Source organism: Marmota flaviventris, chromosome 5 (assembly GCF_047511675.1).
Source record: "Marmota flaviventris isolate mMarFla1 chromosome 5, mMarFla1.hap1, whole genome shotgun sequence".
Taxonomy (NCBI): domain Eukaryota; kingdom Metazoa; phylum Chordata; class Mammalia; order Rodentia; family Sciuridae; genus Marmota; species Marmota flaviventris.
The window spans coordinates 89954524-89972348 of NC_092502.1; the positions used below are offsets into that span (position 1 = coordinate 89954524).

The following is a 17825-nucleotide window of genomic DNA, read 5'->3' on the forward strand; positions in this document are numbered from 1 at the left end:
TTTGTACATTACAAAACACACAGACACAGACACATACACACACACACACACACACACACACGAATATGTTTATATACATAATTTATGTATGTATTTGTGTACATATAATATACAATGTATTTTCATTATTCATGGTGATTATATTCTATGAAGTCACTGAGAACACCAAATTAGCAAATACTGGATCATTATTCTTGAGGGATGTATAGTGTCATGTTCCTGTGAGCCTCTGGTCACATTTTTGTCAACGAATCAATATATAAATTTGTTTTATATGTTTCTGTTTAAAGACAACTCATTTAATATACATTGTTGAGTCATTAACATTGAACTCATGGCCAGCAGTACTAACTCATGCCTAAACAAAACTGATCTAGCATACATATTTTCTCCATAAGATGCATCACAGCCTTTTCATACTTATAAATACTAGATAGTACCTCAGCACTATATTTGGGGGCCATTTGAAACAGAGAAATCACAAAAATATGAAAAACATGATACTAAGTCATCTGGGAAAGGACACTTGTTGACAGTGTGAGAGCTGAAACAAGAAGGAAGAGTACGGCCTTGTTCAACTTTAGCTAAGAACAGTGACTCAATTTTTTAACCTCTCTGCACATGTGCATGTCTGTGAATGATTGAAAAACTGCCAAGTTGATTTTGATTTTAGGGTTACAAATAAATTTTAGTGAATAACTGAATTTATAAATATGGAATGTACAAATAATGAAGACAGACTGCATTATTTCAGTATAAAGGAAAATATTTGTTATAAATATTTGACCAGAACTAGTGAAACAGTGTCAGTAAGTGTTAACTTTGCATTTGATCCTGGAACTTGAGTCCACAAAGCAAATACCTAGTAAAGGAAGCTAGATATAAAGTGGCAGAGAGCAAGAATGAGCTAGAACCCATAAACAAGAGCTGGAATCTATGTAAAGACGGAGATGGACTGAAGTCCATCTCAGTTCTTATTGCTTCTGTTTTTGGTCGTCTGGGTGTCCTGTAGAAGTGTTTGCCCTTTGTCATATGGAGCTAAACACACACATATCTGCACCAGGAGTCGAAGATGCTGGAGAACTCAAGAGAAGATGGAGCAGATGCCATCCTAGCTATTGGCTCACACCATAAGATGAGCCAGCAGATAAGTGACAACATGTGTGTGCTAGAAATGCTGCTGTCTCATATTAAGCCTCCAAATTTCCCACCAAATGGAAAAAAAAATCCCTTGTGTACCATCCTAACCAGAAACATAGGAAAAATAATTCTGGAAAATGTAATTCAACCTAGCCAAATTTACACATTAAAAATCTACCACAATGGCCCCCATGCCAATTTGGCACTCATATACATCTCTTTAAGACACACTTAATTTCCAGTTAAAGAAATTAATAAAGTCATGCTTGCATCTAACATGGAACAGCTACCCCATGTACAACTGAAAACATACCTACCCTTTTCCCAGAAGTAGGTACAAAGTCTTTTTATTGTCCTTGCCTTATAGCATTCTTCTCACCTTTGGTATCCTATAATTTAAATATTGTATGATAAAGTTATTATTGATACATCTTAGATGATAAAGGAATAAAAGACAGTGTAATGAATCGGACATAATATTATGGCCCATGTACATATATGAAAACAACACAGTGATTCCCACCATCATGTACATCCAAAAAACGGAATCCTAATGAGAATAAAATATATCCTATGCTTGTATAATTATATCAAAATGGATTCTGCTGTCATGTATAACTGAAAAGAACAAATAATTTTTTAAAATATTTTAGTTGTTGATGGACCTTTATTCTATTCATTTATTAATATGCAGTGCTGAGAATCGAACCCAGTGCCTCACACATGTGAGGCAAACATTCTACCATTGAGCCACAACCCCAACCCAAGAACAAATAAATTTAAGAAAATAGAAAAAGAGGGGCTGGAGTTGTGGCTCAGCGGTAGAGTGCTCATCTAGCACATGTGAGGCCCTGGGTTCGATCCTCGGCACCACATAAAAATAAAATAAAGGTATTATGTCCAACTACAACTAAAATAAAATATTAAAAAAAATAAAATAGAAAAAGAATGAAAGAGGAGACAAAAACTAAAATAGTGTGTATATCTGCATACACATATTCATGTCAAAATAAAGAAGGGGCTGGGGCTGGAGCTCAGTGGTAGCGCACTTGCCTGGCATGTGTGTGAGGCACTGGGTTCGATTCTCAGCACCACATATAAATAAATAAAATAAAGGTCTATCAATAACTAATATATACATATATATTTTTAAAGAGAAGAAATTCTATTACATTCTTTATTTTTTGCAACTGATCATGTAGTCATATCTGATATTTATGACTGCGTCTTCAACTACCCGTTCAGTATTCCCATTGCTTTTAGCAGGTACCTTAGCTGATTAACATTCCTTGCCTGGAAAAATGACCCATAATTTCATTCTTGAAGAATCATGGCCATTAGCCTGAATTAGATTGTTGTGGTATCCTATTGATAGTAATTGGAGAAAGTACTAGCAGACACACCAGAGCACTTCCTGTATTGCAGACATATTCTTCCTTACCCCTATTGTGTAGTAGATACTCAGTTTTCTTTTGGAAATGAGGATCCATTATCCACCCTGTATAGCAATACTCTCTACTTCTGTTGATTCCACTTAAGGAGCTCAAAAATGACAAGACAGTAGTTTCAGCTTACATTTCTGTGGAATCATTATTTTATCTCCCAATGGAAACATTTCTCCCTGTGGAGCCAAGACATTTATACCAGGAGAGTCTAAAGTCAGACCATGGGAAACAGCAGTTTTAAGGGTAATAGGAAAAAAAGCTGATCCACTTTTATCCCCTTCACCCCCAGATTGAGGGTAAATAGACTGTATATTAAATGCTGATTTAGAGTGAATTCCATATCCTGGAAGACATTTTTCCAGATCTGCAAGGTGTTGCCACCTAGCAGGCATCATAACAATCTCCCAAAATTCATTCCACCATTCTGTCAAGCCTGCTGCTTGAGAATAAAGGGGAACATGGTAAGACCAGTGAATGTTGGCAGACCTTAGGCTCTCTCTTGTCTTCTTGCCTGCTCACTCTGATGGAAACCAGCTGCCGTGCTGTAAGCTGCTCTGTGGAGAAACCCACATAGTAAGGAGCTGGTATCACTGGCCCAGAGCCAGTAGGGCTTAAGGTCTGCCAACAGCCACTGAGTGACCTTGGAAAAGGATTCTCTCCTAGTTGAGCCTGGAGATGACTTCACCCTCAACCAACACCTTGATTGTAGCCTGGTAAGAGACCCTGAGCCAGAGCCAGAGCCTGAGCCACCCAGCCAAGCTATGTTCAATTTCTGACCCACACAAACCATGCGATAATAAGTGTTTCATTGTTTTAAACTGCCAAGTTTGGAGGTGATTTATCCCATAGCAGTAGATAATTATTGCATCAGGGTTAAACGTCAACTGTGGTGGTCACTCACAGCTCAAGTAGAAACCACCTTAATCCTTTTTTTGAGACCACAGCCTTGTAAGGCTCATCTTAGCTCTAATCTTAGGGTTTCTTTCCAAAGAAATTATAAAATGGTCATTGAACACAGTTTATTTCTACCTTTGCTCCTCACTACCTGGCTGAACTTTGCTGTGCAATTTATCAGAAATAAGATATTACTTTTCATCTTTATCATACTCACTTGATATTATACTAAGTCATCTTAATTATTTAGCTCTTCTCTGAACGAATTTTTTTCTTAGGACAGAACTTGCTATGCAACCCTCTATTTCCTGTGGGGTTTGAGATAAATCAGAAGATTTCATATATACACCTCAGCACATATCCATTTAGTGCTCAGATATTTCTTGAATACTCACTATTTTCCAGACGCTATTCTGGCAGCAGAAGATATAGCATTGAATAAGAGCTCATCATGGCTATCTTTTCCCCTAGAAATTAACAAAGGAAAAATTGTTTTCTGATCCTTCTGCTAGTGGGTGTCTCTTAATGTTGAAGCTGTCATCAACATTATATTGCATCAAATAAGAGAAAAGTTAGGGCTAGCACCCCCAACACTACCCATACTTATTTATAAAAACAGAATTTTTTCAACTAAAATCAGGGATTTTTCCTCAACATTTAAAGTCCTTTAAAATGTTGAGCAGTGAATGTTTAGTAAGAACATAAAGAAAAGAAAAAGAAGTCCCAGGTGGTAGACTGAGCAAGCTTTGATGACAATGCAAGGATATATTTGAAGTATGTGTTGGAGTGATGGCAATGACAATGCAAAGAATAAGAGAACTAATGGATACACTAAGGAAGACTCCACTCTCCTTAATGTTAAATAGATCAGATGTGGAAAGGGAAGAGGCAACAATAAGCTCCAGTGTAAGTAACTGGACAATGAAAATAACATTACCAGAAGTAGAGGAACTGGAAGGGAAATCATTTAAAGGCAGAAGATGGTGAAATTATTTTATGACCTATTTCATTGAGGTGATGGATTGAGGTGATGACAAGAATTCATAGTGGAGTATGGAGGGGGATCATGGGAGGAATAGACAAACCCTAGATAGGGCAGAGGGGTGGGAGGGGAAGAGAGGGAACATGGGGTTAGAAATGATGGTGGAATGTGATGGACATCATTATCCAAAGTACATGTATGAAGACATGAATTGGTGTGAATATACTTTGTATACAAACAGGGATATGAAAAATTTGTGCTCTGTATGTGTAATATGAATTGTAATGCATTCTGCTCTCATATATAAATTTAAAAATTAAAAAAAAGAAATTCAAATGGAAATAACCAAAAGTTGTTGTGAAGTACCTTTGAAACACCAACTTCTCTGATCAATAATCCTATAATTTATAATTTAAAGTATTAATATTATTTGAAGTTTTCCGTGTATGTACTGACCACAAATTTGTAATGACTACTTAGGCTGTAAATTCAATTTAATGCAATCCTTTTTTTTCCTTTGAGCTTGCTAAATCATAAAGGTTTTTTTCTTGTTATATTTTACCTGTTGACTGAAAGTTTCAAATGATAGCAGTGAGATTGCCTAAGAAAACACATACTCATTTAATACTGTATTTTTCCTTTATAACTAAATCTTTTTCCCTTTACAAGAAAAATAGATATATTTCTCATAATAACTTCAATTTATGAATTGTATTTACTATGCACCTATAAATTTTTAAAAGGTACAGAAAATTTAAATTTTTACTTAAAATATCACTGACCATTATTTTCAGTGCAGTCATATTATTCTTATTTATCTTTTTATTTTTATTTTTTATTTACTATTTGAAAGCAACTATAGTACTCTGCAACTTCCTACTTCATTATTGACAATGTTGGCCTTATACTTAAAGTGAAGTTGGACTTTTCCATAATTGTACCATAAAGTGAATGGTGGATATTTGAGAGGTTTTGAATCTGTGATAAGTAGCTGATTCCCCACTTTTTTTTTAAACTTACTAGTAAAATTGACCAGTTAAGCACACTGTTCTTCAGAGAATGATGTAATAGAATCTTCTTTTATTTTATAGTCCATATTTTGGTTTATTGTTTTCTATAAAATGGCAATAGCAAATATCTGCCTCACTTATTTGTAGAAATTCTATGTGGGCAATTTCTACCGTTTCTGGAAAGATTTTTCAGTATTTTTCCAGATGAGCAAGATACTATAAAAATGTAATGCAGTATTATACAATCTCAGCCATTTAGAATTCAAGGCTATCATTTTTTGAACTATTATTTATTATTTTAATCCTATAGGAGTGAATTTGTAGATATTCTCCCATTTTCTTGTCTCTAATTCTATTTAAAAACAACAAGGGGTTTTATTTATTCATGTTTTTCTGTGTTCCGTGTGACATTGATAAGGATCACAAAATATTATGCAGAAACTAGATCCTCAAAAGGATAGAAAATAGGGTGGAGAATGCAAAAAGAAAATGAATATTTGAATGAAAAAAATGTTTGTAAGACATAGAAATCTGGAAACAATAAAATTGAAAGAGGCATTGGAGTAGTAGTAAAGATTAAATTAGAAATGATCCCATGTGATGTGTTGCTTTCCCCCCCCCAAAAAAAATAAAAAGTTAATATAATCTGTGACTGTTGATGAGGAGGCTTTTACCAAGGGAAAAGGGAAAGAAAAATATACATGTTTGAAAACCAGCAAGGTTGGAGAGTGTTGATATCTCTGATTTCCTACAAGTTTGGGTGCAGCTTACTTTGGCTTTCACATGACTGACAGGACGCTCTTTGCCAGATTGGTTCTGCCTGAGGTAACATTACCCTGATGCTGAGGCTGGTATAATTTCAGTCCCTTCCAAGTGCTCCCAGAGTGCCTCTCTGGGTTCAGCAGGTATATACTATGTACCAAACATTGCTCCAGGTGCCAGGAACACCACAGAGAATTTCAGCAAATAAAGTTCCACATGGAGCTTGCATTCTAGTGGGGAAAACAAAGATCAAAATAAATAAGTAAAGTATATCACCTGTTAGTAGTAGAAGAAAATACAAAACAGTGAGAGAGGAACTGAAGTGTGTGTGTGGAGGAGAGAGTGCAAACATAACCTTCTTTCTCTTCAGACTCATTTTACCAGTTCTCTAAGGTCCACGGGAACCATAATTCATGGTTACCAACAAATTATTAAGGTTATTGCTATAGCACACATAAAGGAAAGTATAAAATTATACAGTGCTCTGGATTTGCAGACAAGATCACTTAATGTCAGATGTAAGTAGACAGTTTTGCTACCCTAAGCCCTCCTCTCTCACCTAAAGGGTAAGGATCTAGACATGTAGAGGAAGCTCTACATGTCAGTATTCTACCTTATAGCATCATTTTCTACCTGCTGATAAGAAAAAACTTGAACCTAGATTCACTGAAAGTTTGTTGTCCAGATGGATGCCTGATGTCTTTTAGCGTATTTCCTCCATGAACTTCTATCAGTCATATTGGTCCTTGCCCCTTTTATGGCTTAGACAGGCTTTTCTTTATAATTTCAGACTACCCAGAAGACTGATATAAATCTGAACACCTCAAAATTAGATAGTAGTATAATGTAAAGGGGGTGGGGAGAAAAAGAAATCAAACATAATAAATGTCTTACTGGTTAAGAAATTAAATTCGAAAAGTTATATTTTTCAAATTTAGATGGGACTTTCTTGGTTTGGATATAGAACTGGGCCATTGATAACATGTACCTGAATGCCACATTTCCTCACCAGAATATGCAGTGGAATGTTAGCAATTACTAGGTGAATTTGAATTGTGTACAACTTGGTAGCCCTAATTTTGAGTCAGTAGTCCGGACTGTTTACATTAACTGAACTTACTGAATATTTGCTAAACATTCATTCATTTTATTGCTGAAAATACCTCTTGCTGAAATGACACTATGGAGTTATATCTCTTCTTCATTGTTGAATAATAACTTTCTTCTAAAGATAGCAATGAAAATTCAGTAATAGACTCTAAAATATGGTGTCATTCAGAATGTGCAAAGAAGTTGAATTGTCTGAAATGTTTTTAGATATGGTTCAGATGAATTAGCTAGTTGAAAATCTATACTATATCTTGTAAACAGATTTTAAAATTCAATTCATATTAGCATATATGATACAGTACCATTTTTGCCTGCATGTACTGCTAATAATTGTAGCATTCCTCTATCCATTCAAAAGATATATTCTAATCTGTTAAGTGATGTTTTCATTAAGTTAATAGCACTTTTCAGGCAGTTTTTGTTCATGACTATAGAATTGGCCTTGTAGCTTTTATTTATCAGTTTCCTTATTCATTGTTCCATGCCACCTTATAATTATTACTTAATGTAAGGGATGAGTATTCTAAAAGTTGACCACCAAGAATTCTGTGTTTTCAGTGAATCATGCATTATAAATAGCTGGAATAAGGAACTTGGGTGAAATAATTGATTACAGAATCACTTAGTATAACCTGTCTAAATTATTAGAGCTTCCTCTACATAAATCACAGATATTTGCCCTGACTATATATATTTTATAAGGTCCAATATTATCCTCTTATTTTGACTTTTTCAATTTTCCAGTAACCACAGTGAATATAAGTAGTCTTACTCCAGAAATCTCACTTTAAAAAAAAATTAAAAATAGCCACCATGTTTTTTACAGCTTTCTGAACCAATTTGTGAAAAATCCTTTGAAGAATTTGGCAGTAAAGGTGGCAACTCTCCTTTTACTGAGCTAACTCTTCTCTATAAAGATAAAAAAAAAAATAATGATTTTTGAATGTTTTTACATAAATAACTGAATAATATGAATTTGTATTTGTACTGAAAATGAATTATGAGTTAATATGGAAAAGTTTTTACTTTTACTGCTCTCATACCAGTGGCTCTCATACCATGGCTTTTAATGCTGTGTCTATAACTGTCCAAAAAGTCAGTCAGTCCTGGCTTCTGGTCTCCTCCACTTAGAGTCCCTTGGTCCTGCCAGTATATGGAATCATGTCTTCTCTAGCCCATATGTGTCTCTTCCCCTACCTGACCTGTGTGGTTTGCTTGGCTCCACTTGCCTTTCACTTCTCTCTGTGGACCACATGCCTCCCTTAAAGCCAGTAGTGTAGCTGCTCTTGTGTACACATTCCCCATCTGCTCTGGGGTGCACCCTGTCTGTCTGCTCTGTCTTGTCACAGACAGACTGACAGCAAGTTACCAGCGATAAATCTGTCTGCTAGTAAAAATACTCCCGAAATAAACCTCTTAGAGAAACAGCATTGCTTTCTAGAGGTGATTCAAAACATTTAAAATGAATATTCTCTGGCACCAAAATCAAAATTTAAAGTGAACATTAAGCACCATAGATAGTGCAAATATTTTGTATTTCTAAAAATCTCAAGATGTGCTGAGTTGATTATCAGCATGTTAAAAGCAGGAATATAATTTTGAAAGTTTTTGTTTCATCATATTTCTTAAAATACAGTCTGTTTCTAAAGCAAAATAGTTCTATTTAATATTAAACTTTGAGCATTTGATCAGTGGCCTAAGTTTATAGATGTAAAAATTGAATTAACTGATACTCAATGTCTGAATATTCTTTGAGACTTTGTACTCATATATCTTCCCTTAATGTCTGTTAATAAATATCTTCTTCAGTCATACATATTTAATCCCAACTATTCAACATGTTGTACTAAGATGTAGAAAACATATACCATAAAGTTTATAGATGTTTTGAATAATGACATGGCATAATCATTGTCAGAGTTCAGTTGTGTTGTGTAATATCTTAATTCACAAAATACTATAGCTATGATTTGAAAAATTGGACAAGAAAATGTATATAATTTTTAAAAGCTTTCTGTAGCAATGATCTCTATAATGAGACTTTTTAAGGGGACTCAATCAAAAATTTCTAATAACTTAATCAATATCAGCTTGAAGATTCTTTTGTTAGCTAACATTTCAGAAGTTTTTTTTTTGTTAGTACATCATAGTTATAAATAATAGTGTATTTCATTTTGACATGTTCATGTATGTATGAAATACATTTTGCTCTATTTCAGTACCTATTAAGGATTGCTCTCCCTTCCTCCCTCCTCATGTTCCCCATCCTCTACTGGTTTCCTTTAATTGGTGTTTTATAAATATACATATAGGTGGAATTTATTGTGGTGTATTTGTATATGTACATAGCAAAATTTGGTCAATTTCATTCTGCATTTCCTCTCTTTCTCATTACTCCTCCCTTTCTCTAGGTCCCTTTCCTTTACTCCATGAATCTATCTTCTGTTTTCATGGAATTGCCCCAACCTGTTTTTCTCTTTTTTATTCCCTCATTTCACTCTCGCTTTTGCATATAAGAGAAAATATTTGGCCATTGACTTTCTGAGTCTGGTTTATTTCAATTAGCATAATATTCTCCAGTTTCATCCATTTAGTGGCAAATTCCATCATTTCATTCTTCTTTATGGCTGAGTAAAACTCCATTGTCTGTATGTACTACATTTTCTATAATCATTTGTTTCTTGATGGGCAACTGGATTAGTTTTAGTACTTGGCCATTGTGAATTGTATTGCTATAAACATTGATATGCCTGTATCATTATAGTATGCTGATTTTAGTTCTTTAGGATAAATACCAAGGAGTGGGATAGCTGGGTCATATGGTGTTTTCATTCCTGATCATTTGAGGAAACTCCATACTGCTTTCTAGAGTAGTTGTACAAATTTTCAGTTTTGCCAACAATGTATGAGTGTACATTTCCCCCCCACATTCTTACCAGAATTTATATTTTTTACTCTTGATGATTTCCATTCTAACTGAAGTGAAATGAAATCTCAATGTAGTTTTTTAAAAATATTTTTTAGTTGTCAGTGGACCTTTATTTTATCTATTTATATGCATTGCTGAGAACTGAACCCAGTGCCTCACACATGTTAGGCAAACTCTACAACTGAGCAAAAACCTCAGCCTCTCAATGTAGTTTTGATTTGCATTTTGCTGATTGCTAAATGTGTTGAAAATTTTTTCATATATTTACTGACCATTTGTATTTCTTCTTTTGTGAAATGTCTGTTTCGTTCTTTTGCCCATTTATTGATTGGGAGGATTGGTGTAAAGTTTTTTGAATGTTTTTTTACATTTAACAACTATTTATTGAGTGTACACACATCTGAAATAGTAAAAATTGTATATTGTTGAAATACATACATTATATACTTGGTAATTTTTTTCTATTCTATGCTTTACCAATACATATTTACATGCATACAAATTGCAATGGTTTAAACATTTGACCCCTCCAAGATGGAATTGAAATTTATTTTTTTCTCCAGAGCTTTATTGAGGTAAAATGGAAGTACAATAAAATGTACATATTTTAAGTATGCAGTTTGATCAGTTTTGACATGTATGTAACCAATACAATCAATATGAAAAGCATTTTCATTACTCTTTTTAAATTTGAAATCATGTGCTATGTTTTCTCCATGATTTATTACATTAGAAGTCAATCACCTTAACACATATAGAACCCACCCCACATGTCAACTATTTCAAAATTAAATGGCAAACTTATAAACATCTCAGAAGTCAAGGAAGAAAGCACAAGAAAAGTAAATAAAAAGTACTTTGAGCTAAGTGATAATAAAAGCTTTTAAAATATCAGGATCTCTGAAATGAAACAGTAGTGAGGTGAACATTTATAACTTAAAGTAGTTGTATCAGAAAGAAACAAGAATAACAAATTATTTTCCATTTGTATAGTAGGATGGAAAAAATAAGAGTAGGAGCAGAAATATATGAAAGAGAGAAGAAATAATACAGCTAAGTACAGATGCTAAAAATATATTAAGGTAATATTACAATTGTATGCCAACATATATGATACCTTACATTAAATGATCTATACTAGAGAAGGATCTGTATGCTGCTGAGAAGAAAGTATATTTAGACATTGATGGATGAAATATTCTATATATGTCTCTTAAGTTTAAATTATCAATTATATTTTTTACTTCTATAGCTTCTTTATTTAGTTTTTGTTTGGACGATCTGTCAAGTGGTTACAGAGGCATGTTAACGTTACCCAATATTATTGTGTTGTGGTCTATTTGATTCTTGAGATTAAGTAGGGTTTGTTTGATGTACATAGGTGCTCCAATGTTTGGAGCATAAATATTTATGATCGTCACTTGTTGATGTATAATTCCCTTAAGCAGTATGAAATGGCCTCTTTATCCCTTCTGATTAACGTTGACTTAAAGTCTACTTTATCTGATATGAAGATAGAAACCCCTGCTTGTTTACGAGATCCCTGGGAGTGATATGTTGTTTTTTTTTTTTTTTCCCCATCCTTTCACCTTCAGTTAGTGGATATCTTTGCCTATGAGGTGAGTTTCTTAGAGACAGCATATTGTTAGGTCTTGTTTTTCAATCCAGTCTGCCAGTCTGTGTCTTTTAATTAATGAGTTTATGCCATTAATGTTAAAGGTTATTATTGCGATACGATTTGTATTCTCAGTCATTTGGGATTATTTCCAGTTTTTAATTTGAATTAGTTTCTCCATTGATTGACTAGTTCTTTAATGTACTTCCTCCCTTTACTGGTTTTCACTTCTTTTTTCATTTCATCTTCATGGAATATTATGTTCTGTAATATAGGCTTTCTAATTTTTTTAACTTTTGTTTATCATGGAAGATTTTTATTTCACTTGCAAATCTGAAGCTTAATTTTTCTGGATATAAGATTCTTGGTTGGCATCCATTTTCTTTCAGAGCTTGGTATATGTTATTTCAAGATCTCCTAGCTTTGAAGATCTCGGTTGAGAAATCAGCTTAGATATGAATTGGTTTCCCCTTATATGTAATCTGATATTTTTCTCTCATATCTTTTAAAATTCTAAACTTATTCTGTATGTTAGGCTTGTTCATTATAATGTGTCTTGGTGTGGGTCTTTTGTAATTTTGTATATTTGGGGTCCTATAAGCCTTTTGTATTTGATTTTCCATTTCATTCTTTAGGTGTAGGAAATTTTCTGATATTATTTCATTGAAAAGATTGTGAATTCCTTTGGTTTGTATCTCCGTGTCTTCATCTATCCCAATAAACCCTAAATTTGCTCTTTTTATGTTATCCTATAGTTCTTGAAGGTTCTGTTCATGGTTTCTTAACATCTTCTCTCTGTGGTCAACTTTATTTTCATGATTATATATTTTGTCTCCATTGCCTGAGGTTGTCTTCCAAGTGGTGTAATCTGTTGGTAATGCTTTCTATTGAATTTTTAATTTGGTTTATTGTTTCCTTCATTTCAAGAATTTCTGCTTGTTTTTTTTCCCCAGAATCTATGCCTCTTTATTGAAGTGATCTTTCACTTCCTGTATTTTCTTTCTGGTTTCATTTCTTATACCATCCTTTACTTCACAGATTTCAGTTTACCTATGTACATTCTAAACACCTTCTCTGACATTTCTTCCACTATGGTGGTGATGGAATCTGTTATTGGAGTATCTCTGTTTTTTTAGGGGCAGTTTGCATTCCTCGCTTTTTCATGTTGTTTTTGTATCTACCCATCTAACAGTAAGGATCTAAGGCAGTAGAGTTTCTACCCTGTGGAATTATGGTGTCCCCAAAGGTTTCTAGTACACTGTTTAGGAGGAGAAAAATAATAATGACAACCAATGCAAACAATATACAGCATTAAACCAAATAGTTCCTACTATGATGTCTACAATGTTAATTATCACAATAAACAGAAAGGATATGATCAGTTATTGCCTATAATAAAAACAGCAAATTTGCAAAAGGATTTATAATTTCAAATGGTGGACAGAGAGAGAACAGAAGTGATATAGGGTGTGATGATTTTGAAGGAGGAGAAGAGAAGAAGTAAAAAATTAAAGGAAGAATGAGAGAGAAAACAATAGAGATCGGCTGTTAGAAGAAAAGAGAGAATCGGGGAAATAAGTAGGAGAAAAAATATATAAAGTAAAAATCTTTTTAAAATTAAAAATAAAAATACAAGAATACAAACAAAACTAAAATATGCTAATTAAACATCCTAGTTCACAAAAAAAACTAACCCATGAAAAATAACTGGCTTCAAAATGCTAGAAATGAGAAAAAAATAAATATAAATATGTATAAATCTCCATGTACAATTAAGGTCACAATTAAAGACAGAAAAAGAATTTTTAAAAAGATCTTGATGAAAAAGAATTCTTTTTGTTGGACTTCAAAATATTCTCAGCTTCTCTTCTCAGAAGTTTTAGGTGTGGTTGTCTGGAGAGTGATGTTCCATCCTCTGGATTGCTGGAGTGAGAGAGCTAATCCCATATGCGGAATTCCTGGAGGCAGAGTTTAGGTTAGATGGGCTCCAGGTTCTTCACTGAATGCCAGTTGGTCTGGAAATTTTAAATCCATACACCTCCAATACCCAGTACTTGCTGGTCCACGCTGGAAGACTGTACCCTAAAGATCTCCTCTGGTTCCACTTATGTTGGGGGGTACCCAACATCACCTTCAGACCCCATGTTTCCTGGCCTTGGGTTCAGTTTCCATATACTCTCTCCCATCCTCCACCCCACACACCCCGCCTCTTCCTACTTCCTAGCCAGTAGGTTCTTGCAAGCATTTGGATTGGAAAGGGTGGGATATAGCAGAATGGGTTTCCCCAATCAGTTGTTCCCTGTGTAAACCTCTCTCCACACTTGACTTTCACCTGGTCATTTAAGCACATTTTAAGTTGTGCAGTGTTTACTGGGCCTGTATTTTGATCCAAACTCAGTTTTGCAAGTAATTGACCCCCTCAGCTGTCAGCAAAATGGTTTCTTCCTTTGTCCTCTCACCACCTGGAGAAATGGTGGTGTCTTCCTGCTCATGGATATTGTGCAGCGTGTCTTTTGGCAGGCAATGTCTTGATCTCTAATCACTATGTACCCAGACATACCTCAGGCCTCCCAAAAATGTGGGTTCCTTTAATTCACTTATTCCTCTGCTGTGCTCATGGAGGGAGGTCTGTGGCTGGTGCTAAGAGCCTGGCTATGTCAGTGACCATGCCACTGAGGATTTCTTCCTTATTTTATTATATCCAACCTCCTGAGTTCCTTATCTGCTTTGAATGTCTAGTTTTAAATTCCAGTAACAACATCCGCCCTGATATTTTTTTTGTTGTTGTTCACCCACCTTGCTAAGAAGCTGCCTGTCTGCTTTCTTGGTTTCAATCCACGCAGCCAGGAAGGTGACCTCCTCTATTCTACCATCTTAAAAATGTTTCAGTTCAAGTTTTTTGAATTATTGATATATTCTGGATATTAATACCCTATCAGAGGAGTAGCTGGCAAGGATCTCCTGTTCCGTATGCTCTCTCTTCATGTTCTTGTTTCTTTGGACATGTGGACACATTTTAATTTGGTCTTGTCCCACTTAATAATTCTTGGTCTTATTTCTTGAGCTTTGGAGTCTTGTTAAGGAAGTCAGTGCCTGTACCAGTATTTTGGAGTGTTGAGCCTATGTTTTCTTATAGCAGTTGCAGTTTCTGGTCTAATTCTTAGGTTTTTGATCCACTGTGAGTGGACTTTCATGCAGGGTGAAAGATAAGGATCTAGTTTTATTCTTCTACATATGGATACTCAGTTTTCCCAGGGCCATTTGTTTAAAAGGCTCTCTCACCTCCAACTTATGTTTTTGGCACCTTTTTTGAGTATCAGATGACTGCATCTGTGTGGCTTTGCCTTTATATCTATTTTGATGTCAATACCATACTGTTTTTGTTACAGTAGCTTGCTAATATAATTTGAGCTCAGTATACATGACACTTCAGCATTAGTCTTCTTGCTCAGTATTGCTTTGGCTATTCTGGATCTTTTATTGTTCCAAATGAATTTTAAGACTCTCTAGTTCTGTGAATAATGTCATTGATATTTTGATGGGGATACCATACAATCTGTATTTTTTTGTAGTATAGCCATTTTGATAATCTTAATTCTGCCTATTCAAGAACATGGGAGGTCATCCATCTTCTAAATTTCTTCCATTACTTTATTCAGTGTTCTGTAATTTTTTTAATCATCATGGATTATTTTTTAAATTTATTTATTTATTCCTATTTGTTATATATGGCAGCAGAATGTGTTTCAATTCATAGTACACATATGAAATACCATTTTTCATTTCTCTGGTGGTACAAAAAGTATAGTCACCATTCATGTCTTAATACATATGCCTAGGGTAATGATGTCCATTTCATTCCACCATCTTTCCTACCCCCATGCTCCCTCTCTTCCCCAAAGTTCCTCCATTCCTCCCATGCTCCCTACCACCACCACCATTATGGATCAACATCCACTTATCAGAGAAAACATTTGGCCTTTGGTTTTGTGGGATTGGCTTCTTCACTTAGCTTGATATTCTCTAACTCTATCCATTTACCTGCAAATGTCATGGTTTTTTCTCTTTTAATGCTGAGTAATATTCCAATTGTGTGTGTGTGTGTGTGTGTGTGTGTGTGTGTGTATCAATCACAGTTTCTTTATCCATTTATCTGTTAAAGGGCATCTGGGTTGGTTCCACAATTTAGCTATTATGAATTGTGTTGCTATAAACATTGATGTGGCTGTGTCACTGTGCTATGCTGTTTTTAAGTCCTTTGGGTGTAAACCAAGAAGTGGGATAGCTGGGTAAAATGGTGGTTCCATTCCAGATTTTCTAAGGAATCTCCATACTGCTTCCCAGAGTGGTTGCACAAATTTGCAGTCCCACCAGCAATGTATGACTGTGCCTTTTCCCCCACGTACTTGCCAACACTTATTGTTGCCTATAATTCTTAATAACTGCCATTCTGACTGGAATGAGTTGAAATCTTAGAGTAGTTTTGATTTGCATTTCTCTAATTGCTAGAGATGTTGAACATTTTTCCATATATTTGTTGATCAATTATATATCATCTTTTGAAAAGTGTCTGTTCCGTTCCTTGGCCCATTTATTGATTGGGTTACTTGGGTTTTTTATTGGTGTTAAATTATTTGAGTTCTTTATATATCCTGTAGATTTTTTAAAATATTTTATTGGATATTGATGAACCTTTATTTATTTATATGTAGTGCTGAGGATCAGACCCAGTGCCTCACACATGCTAGGCAGGCGCTCTACTACCACAACCCCAGTCCTATCCTATAGTTTTTGTTCTAGAGATCTTTCTGATACATTTAAGAAATAGTGCATCTTCTGTATGTGTCGACCTTCCTTCTACTATTCTGAGAACCTGATGTTTTACTGTACATATACATTCCAGATGAATATATGTTACTTGTTACTCCATATTCCTATATCAGTAAGTCAGCACTATTGAGAAAAACTTTGGATTTATCATGACTGTGGGAAATTTATATTCTCCCCAATATGTGGATAATTAATTCTATAATGTGGCCAGATGAATATCTACAATCACATTGTTTGTAAAATGAGGCAATACTAGTTTTGTTTCATTGGGTTACCCTGATAATTAAGTGAAATAATACGTAGAACTCTTATAATAGTACCTGGCATATGGAAAGGAAGAACTTCATCATTACAGACGTCTAATCCTTACTTTGTATTGTGATATACACAAATTTTAGTTACCATAATTTAGTTAAATAACACCAATCCCCCAAAAACCAAAGTTCAAATTTTAATTACCAGAATATATTCACTGTGAGTAACAAACTTTGCCACTAGCCCTTCAGTCCACAATCCCTATGCAAATAACATCAATAGCCAATAATATCTCTTCTTTCAAAATCTACCACTAGGTTGATCACATTATAACTGTTTTCAGTTCACAGATAGCATTGTCTCCTATTTTATAGAAATAGATGAGCAAAAAGAGAGACTTAAAAATGGAAGTGCAACAAAAGAATTAAACAATGAAACTGGAAAGTATTTAAAACAAAAAATAATGAAGATGTCCCAGAGAAAGTGATGCTAGCAAAAACAAATTTAAACCAATGAAACAAAACTCAGCCACCTTTACATTAAATGAACTCTCAGAGATATTTCACGACATTGGAAGTGCAAAGAATAAAATGTTGGAAGCTGTTCCAAACTTAGGAGTATGACATTTTGCCCAGGCACAGAAAAGATATGCATGAACCATGTTTTAAGTTATATGACAAGAAGAAGGCAACCACTGTTCATCTTCTTTTAAGTTTTTTACAAAGAAATAAAGCACTTATTCTTGGTCTATGTTCTAAATTATAGTGCACTAAATAAAATAGGGTCTACTTTTTTTCATTCCTCGATTCATTTTTGGCTGATACCAAGACGCTTTTTAATATTTTGACCAACA

The 17825-nt window shown here is 34.4% G+C and overlaps 1 protein-coding gene across 12 annotated transcripts in view; it reads left to right on the forward strand.

The window, feature by feature from the left end:
- Nucleotides 1-17825, forward strand: part of Arb2a (ARB2 cotranscriptional regulator A) — a 474828-nt gene that overhangs the window by 319313 nt on the left and 137690 nt on the right. Inside the window, exon 11 of one of the 12 annotated variants that reach the window (XM_071612411.1) lies at nucleotides 1013-1700. The exons of 10 other annotated variants lie outside the window; for them this stretch is intronic. In XM_071612411.1, coding sequence (XP_071468512.1) covers nucleotides 1013-1134 — 122 coding nt within the window. In that variant the 3' untranslated portion in view covers nucleotides 1135-1700. Of the gene's footprint in view, nucleotides 1-1012; nucleotides 1701-17825 lie in introns of those variants that run through there. One more of the 12 variants, XM_071612412.1, reaches the window with a different exon arrangement.